Here is a 19,141-nt window from a genome sequence, read left to right on the forward strand (position 1 = left end):
TCTTTCCCGTGGTTCCTTCCTCCTAGTCCCGCGCTGTACCCCCCCGCACCCCCAATGGTTTAGCCTGGCTTCCCAGGGGAAACCCGGTGGGGCGGAGCACGAGGTTTCTGAGAGCGGCCGCGGTCCCCTCTCCGGAGACCACTTGGACCGCTCCGCGTCGGGAGTGGGCAGGTAATCGTGGGGCAGGGCGCGAGTCCTGGGCTCCGACTGGCCAGCTCTGGAGTAAACATCCGGCTGGGTGGGGCGGGGCCGGAAGTGGAAAGCGAAGGAGGCGGCTGAGGCGGCTCCGGAGGTTCAGGACTCGGAGTCGGTGCCTCCAGGTGCCATGGGCCGGGCTGGCCCGCGCTGAGGGCGACGCAGGGCGCTGATAGGGACGCGGGGCTGGGCCATGGCCGGCGCTCGGGCTGCCGCCGCCGCCTCGGCGGGGTCCTCGGCTTCTTCAGGCACCCCACAGCCGCAGGAGCCGGGGCTCGGGGAGCTGCTGGAGGAGTTCTCCCGGACTCAATACCGGGCCAAGGACTGCAGCGGGACGGGAGGCTCTAAGGTGAGTCCGGAGGCGCGATGAGCAGAAAGAGAAGGTCCCTGGTTTGCGACGTTGCTGAGGTCAGGGGTCATAGGACAGAGAGAGAGGGAAGTGCCCAGTGTCTGGACCCGGAGAGTAAGGGTCGGGTTTAAAAACCGAAAAGGAGGAACTGGGCTCAGAACGAGCCAAGCCAAGGAAGGACGACGTTTTGGTTTGAGACAAAAGGGTGTGGAGGTCAAAGATTAGCGCTGAGTGGCCTTGTTCAGAGATTAGAAAAGAGGAGCTGAGGAGGGTTATTCCCATGCATTAGGTATGGGGACAAAAACCCTCGTGTCTAGATTTTTTGAAGTGTGTAGAGGATTTATCCAGGTCAGAGATCAGAGTGAAGGGGCTGGAGGGGTGGGGCAGAATGGAGCCAAGAGATAAACTGAGTGTGTTGCTCCCTTGTATAGTCTCAGCATGACTTTAGAATTAGGCCCATCCCTTTCCTTTCCCCATAAAGCAGGAAGGCAACTCATACTCCCTCTGTTCCTTTGTCAAAAGCAAGTCTTAGTTTCTCTTTTTTTCTACTTTTGGGATTCCCTTCAGGCTCCTTATTGCCAGACCTGGAAGGCTTCCAGTCTGGTCAGGCCATTCCCATCTTAGGCATTGCCTGACAGTCTGATGGGAATCTTGCCGACCCTGCCATCTTTCATCCCCCACGTGGTTTTGGCAGGTTTAGCATCAGGTTTTCCAATGGAATTCTGTTCCCTCCCAGGCCATGAAACTCTGGTTTGGCTCCAGGGGTTACCTATGCTAGGACTTACTGAACTTGGCATCTGCTAGTCTGAAGTAATGCAGGGAAGACTTCAGTAATGATGGGTCTCCCCCAGTCTCTAAATGACCGAGTATTTTTCAGAGCTTAGCCCGAGGACCACCTGTTTCAGCATCATCTGGGGTGTTTGTTAAAAATAAAGGTTCCTTGATCCCACCCAGTCCTACTGAGTTAGAATTTCTGAGGGTGGGAATCTGGAATTTGTATTTTCTAATAGGCTTGTTAATGATACTCATGCCCCTTGAAATTTGAGGATTTCTAATTCTTGTGAGTTTTTCCCTCCACATTGGTCTTTTGGGTGGCTAGAGGGTCAGTTTTGCTGGGCCCCCCTTCCTTCTTACACACCCCTGAAGATTAGGGTTGTAAAAAGTTATACTTGACTCACTCCACCTGGTCCAAAACTTCTGATCTTTTGCAGACTTGTTGAGATGTTACAGGTTTTATGTCGTTCTTCTGGTGGGTCTTTCCCTGAACGGAGCAAAACAAGAGCAATTTTAAGGGAGGTGTTCCTTCTATTTCATAAGCAAATTGCGTGTAAGGAGACAGCTTTGTCTGCATCTTTTACTCATTACACTAACTAGAGCTTCTAGGTACCGGTCTGTGGCTGGAGAATGGGGAAGAATCTGGAGTCAAAGGAAGATAATGGATTAGTGTCGGTTAAAGTAACCTAGAGAGGGACTTCCCTGGTGGCGCAGTGGTTAAGAATCTGCCTGCCAATGCAGGGGACAGGGGTTCGAGCCCTGGTCCGGGAAGATCCCACGTGCCGTGGAGCAACTAAGCCCGTGCGCCACAACTACTGAGCCTGCACTCTAGAGACCGCGAGCCACAACTACTGAAGCCCATGCTGTGCAACAAGAGCAGCCACCGCAATGAGAAGCCCGCGCACTGCAACAAAGAATAGCCCCTGCTCACCGCAGCTAGAGAAAGCCCGTGTGCACCAGCAAAGACCCAATGCAGCCAAAAATAAAAATAAATAAATAATTAAAAATAAAATAAAGTAACTTAGAGCAGGGGTTCTTAATATTTTATGGATTGTGGACCCCTTTGAGAATCTAATGAAGGGTATCAACCTCTCTTCAAATGCTTATCATACACAGTTTCACCACCACATTGAGGGGTTCAGAGTCTCTCCCAGAGTTTACCATGTGGGTTCATGAACCACACGTTTAGGGTCTGTGATCTAGCAAGATGTCTTTTCCTGGTATTGAATTATAATCACAGAGGCACATTGTCATTCCCAGAGACCTCTCCAGGTCAGGAACCGCCTAATTCTCAGAACGCCAGAATCTTCTTTATGCTCAGATCTCCTCCTCTGTGCAGGTTGAGCGCATTGAGAAGAGGTGTCTGGAGCTGTTTGGCCGAGACTACTGTTACAGCGTGATCCAAAATGTGAATGGGGATATCTGCGGCCACTACCCCCAGCACATCGTGTTCCTGGAGTATGAGAGTTCTGAGAAGGAGAAAGACACGTGAGCATCATGTAACCAAAGCGTGCCCATCTGGGAAGGCCTTGACAGCTCATCCCCGGGGTTAGGAAAGTCTGCAGCTGGGTGGGGCAGGCTCACTTTTCCCAGGTGTCAAGCCTCATTGGCATCTTTGTTTTCTTCAGGGTTTCACATCTTAGGTTGGCAGAGTAGCACAGCGTAGAAGGAGGGGTTGGGAGTCACAGCCCTGGCCTCCCGTTTTACTCCTACCCTATAGCTCATTGTCCTGAGACAGCTGACTTCACAGCTCACCTCTCTGAACCTCAGTGTTTTCTGTTCTGTTTTTTTCTTTTTTTTTTAAGAGAGCAAGTGGGAGGTATGCTTTGTCAACATGTGGAAGGGCACTTACCATATGTAGAGATTAAGAGCCTGAGGTCAGCGTACGTGCCGGCTGCCCTGCTTGCTGGCTGTGTAACTAACTTGGGCAAGGCGCTGAACCTCTTTGTCTCTTAGTTTCCTCATCAGTTTCTACCTCTATGTAGAAAAGTGGCTTTTGCAGTTCCTGCTGATAAACAGGAGTATTCCAAGCCTGACATGTGTGCTGTAAGAATTAGAAATAAGAGCTACCGTTTATTGAGGGCCTCCCAAGGCCCGAGTGCTTTGCGTGTGGTAACAGTTCACACCAGAGCAGACACAGAGCACCCAGCACAGGATGCAGCCCATAGGCAGTCAGTAAATGGTAGCAGTTGTTTGACACTGATAAATAATCACTGATGCTCTAGGAAGTGCTTTCTGTTGATCTCAAAGTTTGTTCCCCTAGGCGCCCTGCTTGCTGTTGATTTTAAGGGAATTCCAGAAGCTGTTGCCAACAATATCCATGAAAGCCTGGCCCCGTGGAAGCACTGTGGTGATGAGTGCTATGGTAGAGTCGTGCTGCAAAGTGCAGCGGGCCATCACTGCTCACGGTGCGCCCATCTGCGCACCCAGGAATGGCTAGAGATTCTGAGTCTTGGACTCCAGAGCCACTGAATCAAAATCACAGCATAACAAGATGGCCCAGTGATTCGTACGCACATGGAGGTTTGAGAAGCACTGCTGTAGACGAACTGGGGAGAAGGGTGGATTCTGCCTGGTGTGTGTCTCGGGAGACCTTTCAGCTGGATTTGGAAGGATGAGTAGGGGTGTCCCTGAAATGTCCTTTGTTAGGGACCAGCTTGTATATGGTCTTGATCATCAGGCATGTGGACTTGTGGGTGTTAGTGGTTATTGGGCTAGTACCCCCTGAGCACTCATTGAAATCACAGATTCCAAGGTCCCTGAATCACAATTTCCAGAATCTGTGCCTCAGAGAGCTCCCTAGATGCGTCTCATCCTTGCTATAGCCTGGGAACCGCAGGGAGCCAGAGAAGCCTTTCAAGCGGAGGAGTAAAATGGGAGATCTATAAGTGTGCCCTGTAATGAGGTCATGGTGGGGTGCACTGAGAAAAAAGAATGTATTGGGAAAAGGAATTGAATGTAGATCAGAGCACTTGTATGACTGCCTCTTCTTTCTGTCACCACCACGGCGCTCCCATCTTGCCTAGCGGGGTCTAGCCACCCAGGCTAGGGCCACCGCAGCATATCCCTAACCCTAGAGGAGTTGTGGAGTTTGTTTTTGTTTGTTTGTTTTTTGTTTTTTGGCGGTACGCGGGCTTCTCACTGTTGTGGCCTCTCCCGTTGCGGAGCGCAGGCTCAGCGGCCATGGCTCACGGGCCCAGCCGCCCCGCGGCATGTGGGATCTTCCCAGACCGAGGCACGAACCCGTGTCCCCTGCATCGGCAGGCGGACTCTCAACCACTGCGCCACCAGGGCAGCCCTGTTTGTTTTTATTTATTATTTGGTTGTGCCGGGTCTTAGTCGTGGCACGTGGGCTCCTTAGTTGTGGCTTGTGAACTCTTAGTTGTGGCACGCATGTGGGATCTAGTTCACTGACCAGGGATCGAACCCAGGCCCCCTGCGTTGGGAGCACGGAGTCTTACCCACTCCGCCACCAGGGAAGTCCCGTGGACTTTGTTTTTACTTTTCACTTCTTGCAAGGCCTCGAAGTGATACTGAGTGGGCGATGCCTGTTAAAGAGAAGGGAGTATGTGCATGTTCAGGTGGGAAGAAGTAGAACTTTTTGCTTCTTTACACATGCCTGGACTTGGTGTTAATATGACACTAATTAGACTGAGTTACACAGGGTAGAACTGGATTCAGGAAGTGGTTTGGTCCTCTTAACCCACCTCCCCAGTTGAGCCCGTATCTGGGACTGGAAGCCTGGATGGGGATCTCTAAACAACGAAGACATGAGTTTGTCAACGAGGCAAACTGCTGCCATGAGGCAGACCCCAGGGGTCTAGTTGCAGGTCCTGCCAGAGAGATGAAGTCCCTACCTTCAGATCTGGTGGGTAACACAGACCAATCAACGAGCAATGACAGTGTAACAAAGGCCAGAATTAGGGCAGGTACAGGTGAAGCACTGGGAGACAGTGGTTAAAGTTCTGCACTTGCTAATTCCAACTCGTGTGTGAGCGTAGGGTGGGGGGGGGTTGTTCTCCCATTCCACCAACTTTCAGACGCCAGCCTTGTGTTTTACAGATAACATTAGATCCCACAGGTTAAGGGCTCAGTCCCACAAGACAGACATAAATACACAAGCTCACTTTCATTCATTCAAATATGAGTATCAGGTGCCTGACACAGCCCAGTGCTTAGCACAGTAAGGGAAAGACGCTGAGGCCAAGAGATAAAAATAAAAACAGGAACCACTGAGAACAGAAACTGAATTGGTTCTTTGAGTAGGGGACCCAGGAAAATAAAGCACCAGCTAGCCTAACAAGAAAAAGGTGCCTTCCTTCACATGACAAGACTGCCCAGAGCCTCTAAGAGGGAAATGCTGGCATATTCTCTCCCTCAGTTTTGTGGAGAGTTTGCTGAATGGAAGGATTCAGCCTGGGAGAATCATATGCAGTTTCAAGGCTTTTAGAGCTGCTGGAGTGAGCTCCATGAGAGTTGGTTAAAACAGATGGTGCTGACCACATCTGTGCAAATGGACGGAGGCCACCAAAAGGTGGGAGGGAGACTACTGTGAGCAGTACTGTGTGTGCTCAGTTTTATATTATCTTGGCATCTGAGTTTAATTAGGCCATTGCTTCATTCTGAGGTGCCTTTTTTTTTTTTTTTTAATGTTTTGGCTGCATTGGGTCTTTGTTCCTGTGCATGGGCTTCTCATTGCGGTGGCTTCTCTTGTTGTGGAGCATGGTCCCTAGGCGCATGGACTCGGTAGCTGTGGCATGTGGGCTCAGTAGTTGTGGCACACGGGCTTAGTTGCTCCGCGGCACGTGGGATCTTCCCGGACCAGGGCTCTAACCCGTGTGCCCTGCATTGGCAGGCGGATTCTTAACCACTGTGCCACCAGGGAAACCCTGAGGTGCCTTTTTATTTCATAGAGAACCTGAGTGAGGGGAAGGTGGCAGAACTTACTTTTCAGTGAGCCATGTTTTTTCTAGGACCTGGCTGGTTGGCCTGTGCCATCCTACAGGCACCTTGAAGAGGCACCGCAGCCTTCCACCTTCCATCAAAAAAGGAAAAAAATCTTGATCGTAAAAATAACATGTAGTCACTTCTTTGTTGTTTGAATTGGTTATGGTAAGGATGTAATAATTCTGTGATTTAAAACAAAATGTTTAATAAAAATGAAAAAAAACCTTAAATCAGACCTTACAGAAAAATACACCATAGGAAGTATAAGTCCTCCTATTTTATCCTCTGTTCTCTTTCCATGATCACCAAACTCTTGGTCCAGGTTTTTATTTGAAGACCGCTGTTTAACTTCAATTTCACACCTTCACTTTATAGTAGTTATTTTATTAGTAACTGGTTTGAGAATATATCTATGAAGGCTACTAAGAAATCAGCAGTGTTTTTAAAAGACTATATTTTTATTGGTGCCAGCAGCATCCAGATATGCTTAAAAGGGTACCACAGATGTGTAGGAGTTGGTGAACTTACTCATTCTGAAACTATTATTTGTGTGCACATGCTGTGCAGTGACACGGGAGTGCTAGCACGACTGGGATGTAGAAGGAATGAACGCCCTCTTGGACTCGGCCTGGAAGCTCAGCCCTTGTAAGGAGGGCACTTGAGTGTCTTCCCTCCCTTCTCTTCTGTCACCCTGCATTACTCTGCATGGCGGGGATAGCTTCCCACTCTTGAACTTTCCTGCCTCCTGTTCCTCTTGCAACCAGAAGCTCTGACTGGCTGCTGTGGAGTCTTTTGTTAAGAATCTACGGGTGGGGACTTCCCTGGTGGTCCAGTGGTTAAGACTCTGCACTTCCACTGCAGGGGGCGCGGGTTCAAACCCTGGTCAGGGAACTAAGATCCTGCATGCCTTTCAGCGCGGCCAAGAAATTTTAAAAGAAGAAAAGAAAAAAAGAATCAATGGGTGAAGCTATGAGAGTAGACCCTTATTTTAGGGGTCAGCTGATTTGACCTGATTTAATATGTGTGAGTTGCTTAAGCTCATTTCTAAATGTATTTTTTTCATCTTCTAGAAGCTCCCTTATTAAACCCAGTGCATTAACTACTGTGCTTCTCAAGGCCACAAATAGCTTCTCTTTCACTGCCTTTGCTCCAGCATTCCCTCCCCTGTTGGCTTTTTGGACTGTTAGAGGTAGCTGGAACGTTGCGGAGGTATCAGAGGCTCATAGCCGTGTGAAATGTGAACCTTCATCTTATCCTGCACTCTGAAAGATGACAAGAATGGCCCCATGATTTCCTGAGGGTCCCCAGCACACGTATTGTCTTACTTTTGGAGTAAGATACTGAACCCCTTAGATATAATCAACGTTCAGTTTGCTGTATATGTTTCTGTATTTTAAATACCATGTCTTCAGAGTAGCTGACTTTTTTTTTTTTAATCTTAAAGGTTTTGAAATCAGGATGACTTCCATTTTAGTATCTATAATATAGCATTTTTTTCTTTTCTTGAAAAGCTTAGAATGTCCGTGATCTAGAATTTAGGAATCTGAGCATTTATTAAATTTGGAATGAATATTCACACACACACACACACACACACACACAACCCTAATATGGGGCACACAGTACTCACGCAGAAGCAGACTGACCTACCTCTCTTGCCCGTTTTTAGGTTTCAGAGCACCGTACAGGTGAGCAAGTTGCAGGACCTCGTCAACCGCAGCAAGACGGCCAGGTGCAGAGGACGTTTTGTCTGCCCAGTGATCCTGTTCAAGGGCAAGGTAAGACCACGCCTTAGCCTCGCACTCCCTGAGACCCTCTCGTGGGGTACCTGGCTTAATGCAAAGTGTAGAGTCTCGTGTTCTTGGCTTTTGCCAGCCAAGTTTGGGTGATTACTGGGTGCCTGGTGCAGTGGGAAGCAGGCCAGAGAAACAGACCAATTCTGATACAATTTTTGAAGGTGAGTCTAATTAGGAAAGGGACAGTCACAGCAGAGGACCCCACCCTGTGTCCTGGAGCCAGACTGCCTACGTTCTGATCCTGGCTCTGTTACTTCCTGCCTGTGCAAGGCCTCAGTTTCTTCCTCTATAAAATGGGAAAAATAATCATGCCTACATCAAAAGTTTGTGAATAGATTAGATCAGATGAGTAAGTACATTGTTGTTTGTTCATTTTTTCAGTCATATAATTTACCAAGTATTTATTGAATGTGTGTCGTGTTCAGGCCTCAAGGTACATCAGCATATAAGGTACACAAAAATCCTCACCCTTATCAAGCTTATATTCTAGTGACTGTAGTTAATTTGTCTGCCCACTATGGTCTCATTTCACCTCTTTTTATAATCCTTTGGTGTATTTGATATTCCCATTTTGCAGATGAAACGAAGGCTCAGAGTGGTTAAATAACTTCCCCACGTTTACACAACTAGAGAGCTGGGGTTTAAACTTAACTGCAAAACGCACTCAAGTTACCACACTGCAGCTTAGGGCCACATGGTGTGGTGTCAGAGGAACCCACTTAAGACGGGCAGCAGTTGGGGACTTCCCTGGCGGTCCAGTGGTTAAGATCCCGTGCTTCCACTTCAGGGGGTGTGGGTTCGATCCCTGGTTGGGGAACTGAGATCCTGCATGCTGTGCAGTGCGGTCAAAAATTTTAAAAAAAAAGCAAAAAAACCCCAGATGGGCAGCAGTGTGGACTGACAGACATGGCCTCATTAAGTGAGCGGGACTAGGCAGCAAGCATTGGAGGAAGGGTGGGAGGGTGTTCCAGGCAGGTGCCAGCGCCGGGGGAGCATGAAGCCAGGCGCGGAAAGTCCGAGAGACTCCCTGATGGGAGCGCAAGGTACGTGGTGGAGCCGAGGATGGAAGGGACTGAATGCAGGAGGCTGGTTGCTGGCCAAGGTGTTTAGGTTTGCTGGGAGAGCCACTGTGATTTCTGAGCAGGGAAGTACAAGATGCAAACAGCATTTTGAGAAAGATTAATCCAGAAGGAACGGACTAACAGAGAGCCTGGAGCAGGGGAGGGAAGCAGGGGTGTAGGCTCTCTATTCCTGTTTGTTTTTTTTTTTTTAATCTTTATTGAGTTTGTTACAGTATTGCTTCTGTTCTGTTTTGGTTTTTTGGCCGCCAGGCATGTGGGATCTTAGGTTCCTTACCAGGGATCGAACCTGCACCTGCTGCACTGGAAGGTGAAGTCTCAACCACTGGACCGCCAGGGAAGTCCCTTAGGCTCTCTATTCTAGTCGTCCATTGTGTACCTGAATGCGCTGTGGTCTTGGTGCCTGTCGGACTATAGTCCGGCTCCCAGCGCAGGTGAGGGCTGGGGCAGGGCAGTGGGGAGGAGAGACACAGGGCTTGTTTCCATCGCTTTGTGCCTTTCTTTTGTAAAATGGAAGAAGGGGGGATGTGAAAGGGGGGATAGGAAAGGAGACTTGACCACAGGCTTTCGTGGACAGGTCGATTTTAGGGACAAGTATGTCTGGAAGTCAAGTTCCAGAAATTGATCATCTTAAAGCTATTTATTCCCTCTTCCCCTTTGGAAAGTTTCGTGATGCTATAAGCTCTGGGAACTCCGGTTTAGATAACTGGACTATAACACACTGCTCTGTGGGGCATAGTGCTTGTTGCTAGAATTTACATAGGAAATACTCAAACCTGTGCTTCGCACAGTGTGTTCCACAGAATAGTAATTTAAGGATGTGCTTGTGCAAAGCATTCCCTGTCAAACAAGGGTGAGAGATAGCACGTTACTAGATAGCACGTTACAAGCTCCAGATTCAAGAGGTATATCGGCAAGTGTGCACTGACATAGGAAAGGCTCTGAGAAATCCTGAAGCAGAGGGACCTGTGTAGTGCTGTCAGGTCTGCTATTTCTCACTCGGCAGACCTTGAGGAAGGGACTTTCCGGAATGCATTTGGGAAAGTGCCACGTTGACCGGCTTAGTCCAGTGAGATTGCAGCAGGCCTGGGAGAAAGAGCCCAAGGCAGCTCATTTCAGAGGGAGGGCAAAGAGTTGGAGGGATTATCCTCTTTTTTTTTTTTGTCCATGCTGTGCAGCTTGTGGGGTCTTAGTTCCCCAAGCAGGGATCAAACACCTTATATACGTTTTATTCCTATTGTGTTTGCAAGTCTGCTGTCTCCTCTCAGCGGTAATCCCTTTGAGGGCAGAGGCCTTGTCTTGCTGCTGTCATCCCAGCGCCTAGCAAGTGCCCACCCAGCTTGTACGTGCAAGCTGGGAAGGTGGGAAGGTGGGAAGACACTGCTCTTTAAAGTGGTCGTGGGCTCTGCTGGGTTCTCAGGGGACAAGTGACTAAGACAGGCCTGTCCCTGTGGAGCTCAGTGAGTGGGGAAGGTTGACCTGTGAACTAGCAGCTGAGAGGGAGATGGCGAAGGGCAGGAGAGGGTCTTCTGTTGTGAGGTGGGGATCTCATCCTCAGAGACGTGGCTCCCAGCAGGCCCTAGCCAGTGCGGTGACAGCAGTGTTTGCTACCAGCACATCCTGCGGGGCTGGGGAGGGGGAGGTATGTTCAGAAGTGCCTGCTTCCTGCTTCTCTCCAGATTCAGTCCAGTGTGGCTGGGGCAGCCAAGGAACTAAATGTCTGATTGTATTTCATTTCAATTAATTTCCATTTTATAGCTGAAGCAATGTAGATTTTTTTGGTTAAACACAACTTTATTTTGGGGCAGGACTACGTTTCCCTTTAAATGCTGAAAATAAAGTATCCTAGTTGAGATGTGCTGCGAGTATAAAATACATGTTGGATTTTGAAGACTTAGTCCAAAAAATGTAAAACGTGAATAATTTTTAAAGTGATTATATGTTGACATAGTAATATTTTGGATATATTGGGTTAAATGAGATATATTATTAAAATTTTTTTACAGCTAAGTTCAAGCATTTAAGGGTAAGCTGTTCTCCCATGCCGTTCTCTTCCCCAACATCTGTATCTGGGTTTTAGGCAATTAAAATGGGAACAGGTCATCTTTCTCTTTGTTTCCTCCCTGAAAGAGATGGGGAGCAGAGGCCCGCTGCTTTTATTCCGTGTGCTAAAGTTGGTTACTACATTAGCATATCCTATAGAGCCGTATTTCTCTTGCAGAGTTAGAGGCCACTCCTAATTAGGTAAGTGGAGAGCATTCAGAGTACATCCTGCTTTTTCAGTCAAGAGCGAAGCTTAAAGTACAGAAATGGCAGATTATGCTTTGGAGCCCTGAGGCCAGGGAGCAAGGTCAGGTGTTAGACTCTGCCTTGGGGTGCAGCTTCCCCCAGGTGCCGGCTCGGGACCTTCCTGCAGAGTTTGGTGCTTCACTTGGGGAGCTGGCCCTCTCTCCCATTCTTCTCCATCTGATGAGGCCTCTGTGCCAGGTGTATCTGCCTCTGTTACCAAAAAGACAGGGTCGAAAAGAGATGGGAGAACTGAGCAGAAAGAAGAATCTGAACCTTGAAAAGAACTCAGAGCTCAGCAGCTAAGGAAGGAAGGGGTGTGTGTCCGCTCTGAAAAGATTTAACAGAGTAATGCAAAGAAGACTGAGATTTGGCGCTGGCAGCTTGGATGATGGGGGAGGGTGGGCATGATAACATGTGCCAGTCAAACTCAAACCACGTACCCCCCATTGTCTTGCTTTCAGGAATCAGACCTCCCTTCTTACCATGAGCGTCTTGGGGGGTCCTCAGCCTGAGGATTGACATTTCCCTGCTGCAGTTCCTAATTACTGGGTTGGTCTCTTCAGAGTAGGGCCTCTTATCAGGGGCTGGAGATGGGTCCATGGATGGACTTAGAGATGTAGGTAAACTCTGGTGTGTACATTTTTATCCAGAGACAGTTTATCATTTTCATCAGATTTTCAAAATGCTTTTGGACCCAGAAAAAATGAAGCAGCCCCCGCAGAGTGCATCCTGCTCAGGCCAGCAGGAATCTCTGCCCGAGCCCTTCTTCATAGGCTTCCGGGACAACCCTCCCACGATTGCATTCTTGCCCCCGGCACTGGAAAAGCACCCCACCCCGCCCGGGTTGTAGCAGGTTGCCTTTCTATCACCTGCCCCCTGCCCCAGGCTGCCACTGCCTCAGAAAGCCGGGTGATGACCTGCCGGTTCCCACCACACCCCTTTCCTAGCAGCAAAACCGTTTCTTTCCCCCTGTCTTACAAGTGGAGAAGGAGACCCCTTGGGCAGTATTCTGCAGTTTTTCAGGGACCCTCCTTACACTGCCAGGCTGCGTGACCCGTTCAGAAATGCCTTCCCCCTGCCTAGTGTAACCTCCCAGCCACCCTCACAGCCTCCCTCAGCCTGTAACTGGACCGTGGGGTCACCAGATACCTCCTCCCATTCCTCCTGGATCTCATCAAACACAATTTATAAAGATTCAGCCTTAAAGTTAAATAATGAAGTTCATGCCCATTGCCTGGTTTCTAGAATTCTAGCTCTTGAAATGCTCCTTCAGTGATGAGGGAAGAGTAAAAGGATAGTTAAGCACAGTTAAAGCCACTACACTTCCTTCATACAGAGGAGAGAGAAGATAAAATTTCTTAAAAAAAAAAAAACAAAACCCAAACATTTCTCCCTTAATTGGCCCTCCTGCTGCAAAGGTTGCCCTCCACTGCGATAAGCAGTTCTGGTGACGGTCAGCTCGCAGGCTCCGGAGGGAGGTGGGCTCGATCAGATCCCAGCTCAACCCCCTCTGTGGTACCTTAGGCATCACTTCACCTCCCTGCGCCCGTCCCTCGTCTTTTCATCTGTGAAGCAGCAACAGTGCCTGCCGCCTGCGACATCTCTCTCATGGGCTTGTGTAAATCCAGTGGGAAGGTGGTGTACTTGTTTCAGTCCTGTACTCACAAACACATGTGATAACCGCCAGATCTTACCCAAGTACATGCGTGACGACCACTGAATCTACCCATTACTGTTAGTGACACTCTGGTGCCTCTCGTTTGCGAGAGAGAACCTCTTGACGGAGGCTGCAGGTTAAATTCTAGGCATACTTGGGAGTGACTGCTGTGAAGACTTTGGGCAGCACTCCTGCATCCATTTTCCTGGCCTGGAGGGTCCCCAGGGGTTCCCCCCACTGTGTGCACTTCAGAAAACCACCTGACTGTTGGTCAGAGGGTACAAACTTCCAGTTGTAAGATGAGTAAGTTCTGTGGATCTAATGTACAGCATGGTGATTATAGTTAATAATACTGTATTAGATACATGAAAGTTGCACAGAGAGATGATCTTAAATGTTTTCACCACAAAAAAAGAAGTGGTGATTATGTGACATGATGCATGTGTTAGCTAACTCTATGATGGTAATGATTTTGCAATAAGTAAGCGTATCAGATCAGTGTGTTGTATACCTTAAACTTACACAATGTCATATGTCAATTATATCTCAAGAAAGGCTGGGAAAAACCAAACCAAAAAACTCCAGAAAACCACCTGACCCTGAAAATGCGGTTTCTCTCCCAGCATATTTGCAGGTCGGCAACGCTGGCTGGATGGGGGGAGCTGTATGGACGCACTGGCTACAACTATATTTTCTCAGGTGAGCGTTGAGCTGCACCGTCTTTGACTAAGAACAGGAACCCAGTGGTGGAGAATAGCCACCTAGGGCTGCAGTGGTGTAGGTGGAGGGGCAGCAAGCTGGGGGATGGGCAAGGGCCCTCCTTTCGTCACCTGAGGAGATGCTGGGGGTGAAGAACACTGCCAGGCATGTGGGGCTTCGGATGCTGAGAGAGGCAGGAGTGTGGTCGTTAGGGTGGAGCCAGGGGGAGACTGGTCAGGAAGCCCCTGGGTGGAGCCCCTGCCTTGGCCTCGGTGCTGACCGCAGGTTTCTCCCACAGGGGGTGCAGACGACGCCTGGGCAGATGCAGAGGATGTCACGGAGGAGGACTGTGCGCTTCGGTCAGTGCCAGGTGGTTATGGGTCTGGGCTTGGGTTGGGGGCAGGCGTCTGAGTGGTGGTGGCCATTTTCCTACTGACGGTCATGACCTCATCAGTGGTCCAGGCCAGTGGATTGGCTCCCTTCCTCCTGCTGCCAGGCCCACGCCCCTGCAACAGGGTTGTTGAAGTCCACCCTGTAGCTTCACCCGAAGCTGACTTTGTGGACTACCTGAGCAGTCTGTGCTCGCCAGGACTGCAGAGCGAGTGCCCCAACCCTGGGGTTCCTGGCACCCCAGGCCCAAAACACAGGCCAGACATCTGTGTGTCTTCAAGCCGCACGGTTTCCAGGGTGTGACGTCTGGCCTACCAGGTGATGCACAGCACAACCGGCCCGAGGCACAGGGCAAGCAAGGACTGTGGTCCCCACATGAGAGATGTGGGCACTAGAAGCTCCACAGCTGTGTGATAGGTGCCATAAGGCGCTTGCTACAGAGGAATGTTTTAGGCTCCCTTAAAGGGAAGGAGGGGGCTGGCTCCCACTCTTCCTACCTCCTTCCCAAATATTTTTAGAAAACGGCAGTAATGGTTATTTTGGAAAAGCTCCTTTGCATCGTCTGTACCACATGGAAAGTCTTTAACTGGTGTCGGGTGTCTCTGGAATGCACACCAGTACCCTGGTCAGATCAGCTGCCCAAAATCATGGCTCGGTGCATGAAAAGGCATCTCGCTGTGCCCAGCTTCTGCCCGTTAGTTCCAAGAGCAGTGGCTCTGGCTTGTGCTCAAGAATGTTTGGCTCTTCCCCCGGGATCAGACGACCTCTGCCCCAGCCAGGCCATCTTCCACAGTGCACACTGTTCTTGGTGAGGAGTCTGCTGGGGACAGCAAAGCAGTGGGCATTACAAAAAAAAATTAATGGCGACTGTTTATTCGTTCTGCTTTTGCCTTTATCTGTATGACTGATCAAAAGGCAGCCTGGGGATTAGGAAAATTTTATATTTCTCCTTGCTTCAGAGGCCTTCTAAGCAGAGGGAATTCACTTGTTAATATTTCACAATCAGTTGATAACATAGCTCTAAAAAGTCCATCTCCCAGTGAAAGTTTCAATCTGTTACATTTTGAGCAAGTCATATGGCTAAAAACAGTCATAAATGGGGAAAGGGAGGGGGGTGGAGAGAGATAAACTCTAATGGAGGCTCAAAGACTCTATCAGCCACTAGCCTGCTGCTTTTTAGAACTCAGAGATTATCTTGAGTCTTCTGGCTTAATGTCAAGCAGTGCCAAAAATCCTCTCCCGCCCCAGGTGCAGATTGCTCCTCTTTGAAATGCGTCCCAGAGAGCGGGATAATCACTTAGAAAGTCACCTTCCCTGGGAGCGGTTGTCCTCTCTTGGCCTTCCCTCTGTCTTCTGGAGAAGAGAATCAGAAATTCTTCTGTAGAAACTAGACTTCCTTGAACGTGCCCCTCACGCCCCAGACTTTTGTGGATGAATGTGCAGTGCAGCTTCTCCCTCTTGCTCTTTGTTTCAGAAGTTCCGACACGCATCTTTTTGATAAGGTCAGAGGGTATGACATCAAGCTGCTCCGGTACCTGTCAGTGAAATACATCTGTGACCTGATGGTGGAGAACAAGAAGGTGAAGTTTGGCATGAAGTGAGTGCAGGGCACCCCCTGCGAAGTGGGTGGAGGCCGCGTGCTCACAGGCTCGTGGGGTCGGAGATGGCACAGAGCCGTTACAAGGGCGCACCGCGTGCCAGGCCTCGTGCATCCTCTCCCTGTATCCTCACACAGCCCTCCCTGCAAGGAGGTTCTAGTGTCCCCCTCTTGCAGGGGAGAAACTGAAGCCAGAGAGGTTAAGTCACTTTCTCGGGGTGGTGCGGAGAGCACCAAGGGAGCCGTGGGTCTCTAACGTGTGCTCCGCTGCCGCTGCGCCATCTCTGGTAGATTAGAGTCTCTTTTAAAGTGGATCGAAAAAAATCAGTATTTGCTCAATTTTTATGTCCTGTGTGGAACAAATCTTCATACGGTAAGGGAAAATTAGAAACAAATGGAACCTGGGTTAGGGTGATGAAATTTGGGGAATTTTTCCAAAGTGTTGTTAATTTTCTATAACAGCCACTTTTAATTATGCCAAGTATGTCTTAGAAAATAAGCCACACTGAGGCTGTTGCAGCTCAGCTGTTTGCAGTCACCTGCACATCCCGCTGTCTGGCAGAGTAGTCCTGTGTCTCTCCGATGCTGTCTGGGAGTGTCCGCAGTGGATGCCGGAGAAGGTGGAGACGAGAGTCCGCCCCAGGGCCCCTTTTGGACAGTGTCTTTGTTATTTTGCTCTTTTCTCACTCCGCCCTGCAGGTCAGGGGGCGGTGCTGCCTTTGGGGGAAGCTTGTTCCACGGCTTAGGTCCCTGTGCGTTGCGGGTGCTGTGGGGTCCGGGGGAGTCGGTGCTCTCGCCTGGTGACTTGGGGTAGAGGCGGCAGAGCAGTCGCATTTCTTAGTCGTTCTAAGTAAGCCCCCTGGAGGGCATCATTCCTAACTCTGAACAGTAGTTTCTATAGCAGGAGGATCATTCGAGCTGTGGTAATGCTTGTGGGGAATGGTGTGCGTGTGTTGTGATGCCGTAACACGTTGTGTCCTGTCTTGTAGTGTCACCTCCTCCGAGAAGGTGGACAAAGCCCAGCGCTATGCCGACTTCACTCTCCTCTCCATCCCGTATCCAGGTAGGGGCTCTTTCCAGGGTCTGGTCAAGGGACAGGCTTCCCAGGACTGGGGCTCTTTGAGGCCCTCCTCAGGCCCTGGCCACTTAGGTGCACAGATGCCCCGGAGCTCTCGGACAGGATCTGCTGTCACTCAGCATAGGGCAGTGCAGCTCCTGGTCCCTGGCTCTCACCTTAGGGTAGGACGCTGTCCTTGTGTGTGTGTAGGGGGGCTTTCCCCTGGGAGCGGCCCAGGAATGGAGTCCTGGCTCAGGTCCTCCCTACTGCGCTCTTGAGCGAGTTACTTCACCTCGCCCAGCCTCAGGTTTTCTCAGGTATCACTGGAAGTTGGTGAGGCTTAGCTCAGGGTCTTGTTGTGCGGATTGGGTGAGGTCAGGTTTATCGGCGTGCTCTGTGCAGCTAATGTGCTGTTTCGGTGTGAAATGACATCGTTAGTCCTCCGTGTCAGCAACCATCTGTGCTGCGCTGGCTGTTGCCGTGGTGAGGATGTAAGTGCCCTGTCCCCAGTTGCACGTGGTTGGTGGCTGCACCGTGTCACAGAGCACCGTGGTGAGCACACAGCTGGCTGCATTTGTCTCTGGCACAGACTGTATGCGACCTGTGGCCAGGGCAGTGTTCTCTTCACTGGATACTGAAGCTGCATTAGTCCAGTTTGTAGCGTTTAAGCTTGCTTTCTGGCAACACCTGCTCGTTCAAGGAGGTATTAGAGCCCTAACATCAGCACCAAACTTTGTCAACAGACAGTAGAAAGTGGACTCTTTCTCCTTGAAACCTCTCTCCTGCTCCTCAGCAGTAGCACCTGCCTTCAGTCCTGTGCTGGATCTTGTCTCCTCATCTTGGAGCCATGTGGCCAATAGAGAGCAGGCTGGTGACCCCAGGTTGCAGTAGAGCCACAAGGCCTTCTCATTAGAACCTCAAGTTCATCCACTGCCTCGTGGGCAGAGGGTATATCCTCATCAGTGTGAGCTGGTGGTATCCAAACCACGACCCCTGTGGCCTGGCTCTCACAGTGTCCTCCTTCAGGGTCTCTCCTCACTCTTCTCTGCTAGCTTAGCATTTGGTGGCATGTAGGGCTGGGCGTGCATTCCAGTCCCAGCACTGTGTCCTCGAACAAGTCCCTTAACCCTTCTGAGCATCAGTTTCATCCTGCATAAAATGTGGTTAATGATGCTTATTCTGGGTGAAGTGCCAGACCTGTCCCTGACAGGTGCTCGCCAACACCAGGCCGAGTGACGGGTGCATGGGAGGAGAGGCTCGCTTTCGGGAGATGCAGAACCATGATGATGATGCCATGGGCTCGGCAGCGTCAGAGATGTGTCAAGACAGGGATGTCCCCACTGGGGGTCTGCGCTGGAGCTTCCCTCAGGTAGCTCTAGAGCTGGCTTTCAGACTAGGCTCCTGACTCTCAGGGGATGCTCTGGGGGTCCCCAGACTGAAGTACTCGCTGCCAAATGAACAGGAGAGGCTGAGCTGGCTGCGGGACCACGCGTCAGCCTTCTTTATTTGTATTCAGCTTCTCGGTAACACTTGGCTTAGAAAAAATTGTTTTGTGGGACTTCCCTGGCAGTCCAGTGGTTCAGACTCCGTGCTTCCACTGAAGGGGCATGGGTTCGATCCCTGGTTGGGGAAATAAGGATCCCGCATGCCGCATGGCAGCAGCCAAAAAAAAAAACAAAACAAAACAAAACACACCACACTTTAAAACAAAGAAAAGAAAAGAAAAAAAATCGTTTTGCTCCAGAACAGTAGCACAATATCCTTTCTGCTGTCGTTGGGCAGCTTGTTAAAAGACTCCTGAAATATTAACTAACACCTTTTGACCCAGTTATTCATTAGGCCATAATCCAGCCAGCTTGGGCCTGAAGATGTTCATCATGTCTGATTATACCAGCCAAACATGGGAAATGTTTTCATTAATCAGAATAATGATGATGTAAATGATGGTACAGCCATCCATAGTAGAACGAGATATTACATAGTCATAGAAAAATGCTTAAGGTGCTAATAAGCAAGATAGAAAATTAAATACTACAATCTCAACTATGTAAGAGAAAAGGTGCTTACACAAAATGGTAAGAAAAGAAAATGCCAGAATGGTAAGATGATACCGTCTCTCTGTGAATTTCCCCCCGTTCTTCCCGGGATATCGTGTGCTGCATCTGATAGTTGTGTATGGTGCGAGGGGAGGTCAAGAGGCATCAGTAAAAATCCAGAAGCCTAGGTGGCAGGAGACGCTGTTGCACACCCAGATGAGGGGACAGGAGAAGCACTTAACTTGCTTACCTTAATTACCTTGCGTCCTCTGCTCA

General features: G+C 49.7%; 1 protein-coding gene across 16 annotated transcripts in view; it reads left to right on the forward strand.

The window, feature by feature from the left end:
• The first annotated feature begins 255 nt into the window (after window positions 1–255).
• The window catches only part of MTMR14 (myotubularin related protein 14), a 43,254-nt gene continuing 24,368 nt past the window's right edge, over window positions 256–19,141 (forward strand). For 3 of the 16 annotated variants that reach the window (XM_089919642.1, XM_089919639.1, XM_089919640.1), the window contains exons 1-7: window positions 258–544; window positions 2,658–2,806; window positions 7,935–8,043; window positions 13,638–13,785; window positions 14,084–14,144; window positions 15,650–15,772; window positions 16,762–16,835. In XM_089919642.1, coding sequence (XP_089775768.1) covers window positions 389–544; window positions 2,658–2,806; window positions 7,935–8,043; window positions 13,638–13,785; window positions 14,084–14,144; window positions 15,650–15,772; window positions 16,762–16,835 — 820 coding nt within the window. In that variant the 5' untranslated portion in view covers window positions 258–388. Of the gene's footprint in view, window positions 545–2,639; window positions 2,807–3,604; window positions 3,842–7,934; window positions 8,044–13,637; window positions 13,786–14,083; window positions 14,145–15,649; window positions 15,773–16,761; window positions 16,836–19,141 lie in introns of those variants that run through there. The other 13 variants (XM_022564726.3, XM_022564729.2, XM_022564725.3 and 10 more) reach the window with 11 other exon arrangements.

This window comes from Delphinapterus leucas, chromosome 10 (genome assembly GCF_059928025.1).
Source record: "Delphinapterus leucas isolate spDelLeu-1000000601 "Yukka" chromosome 10, BTC_Dleu_Yukka2, whole genome shotgun sequence".
Classification (NCBI taxonomy): domain Eukaryota; kingdom Metazoa; phylum Chordata; class Mammalia; order Artiodactyla; family Monodontidae; genus Delphinapterus; species Delphinapterus leucas.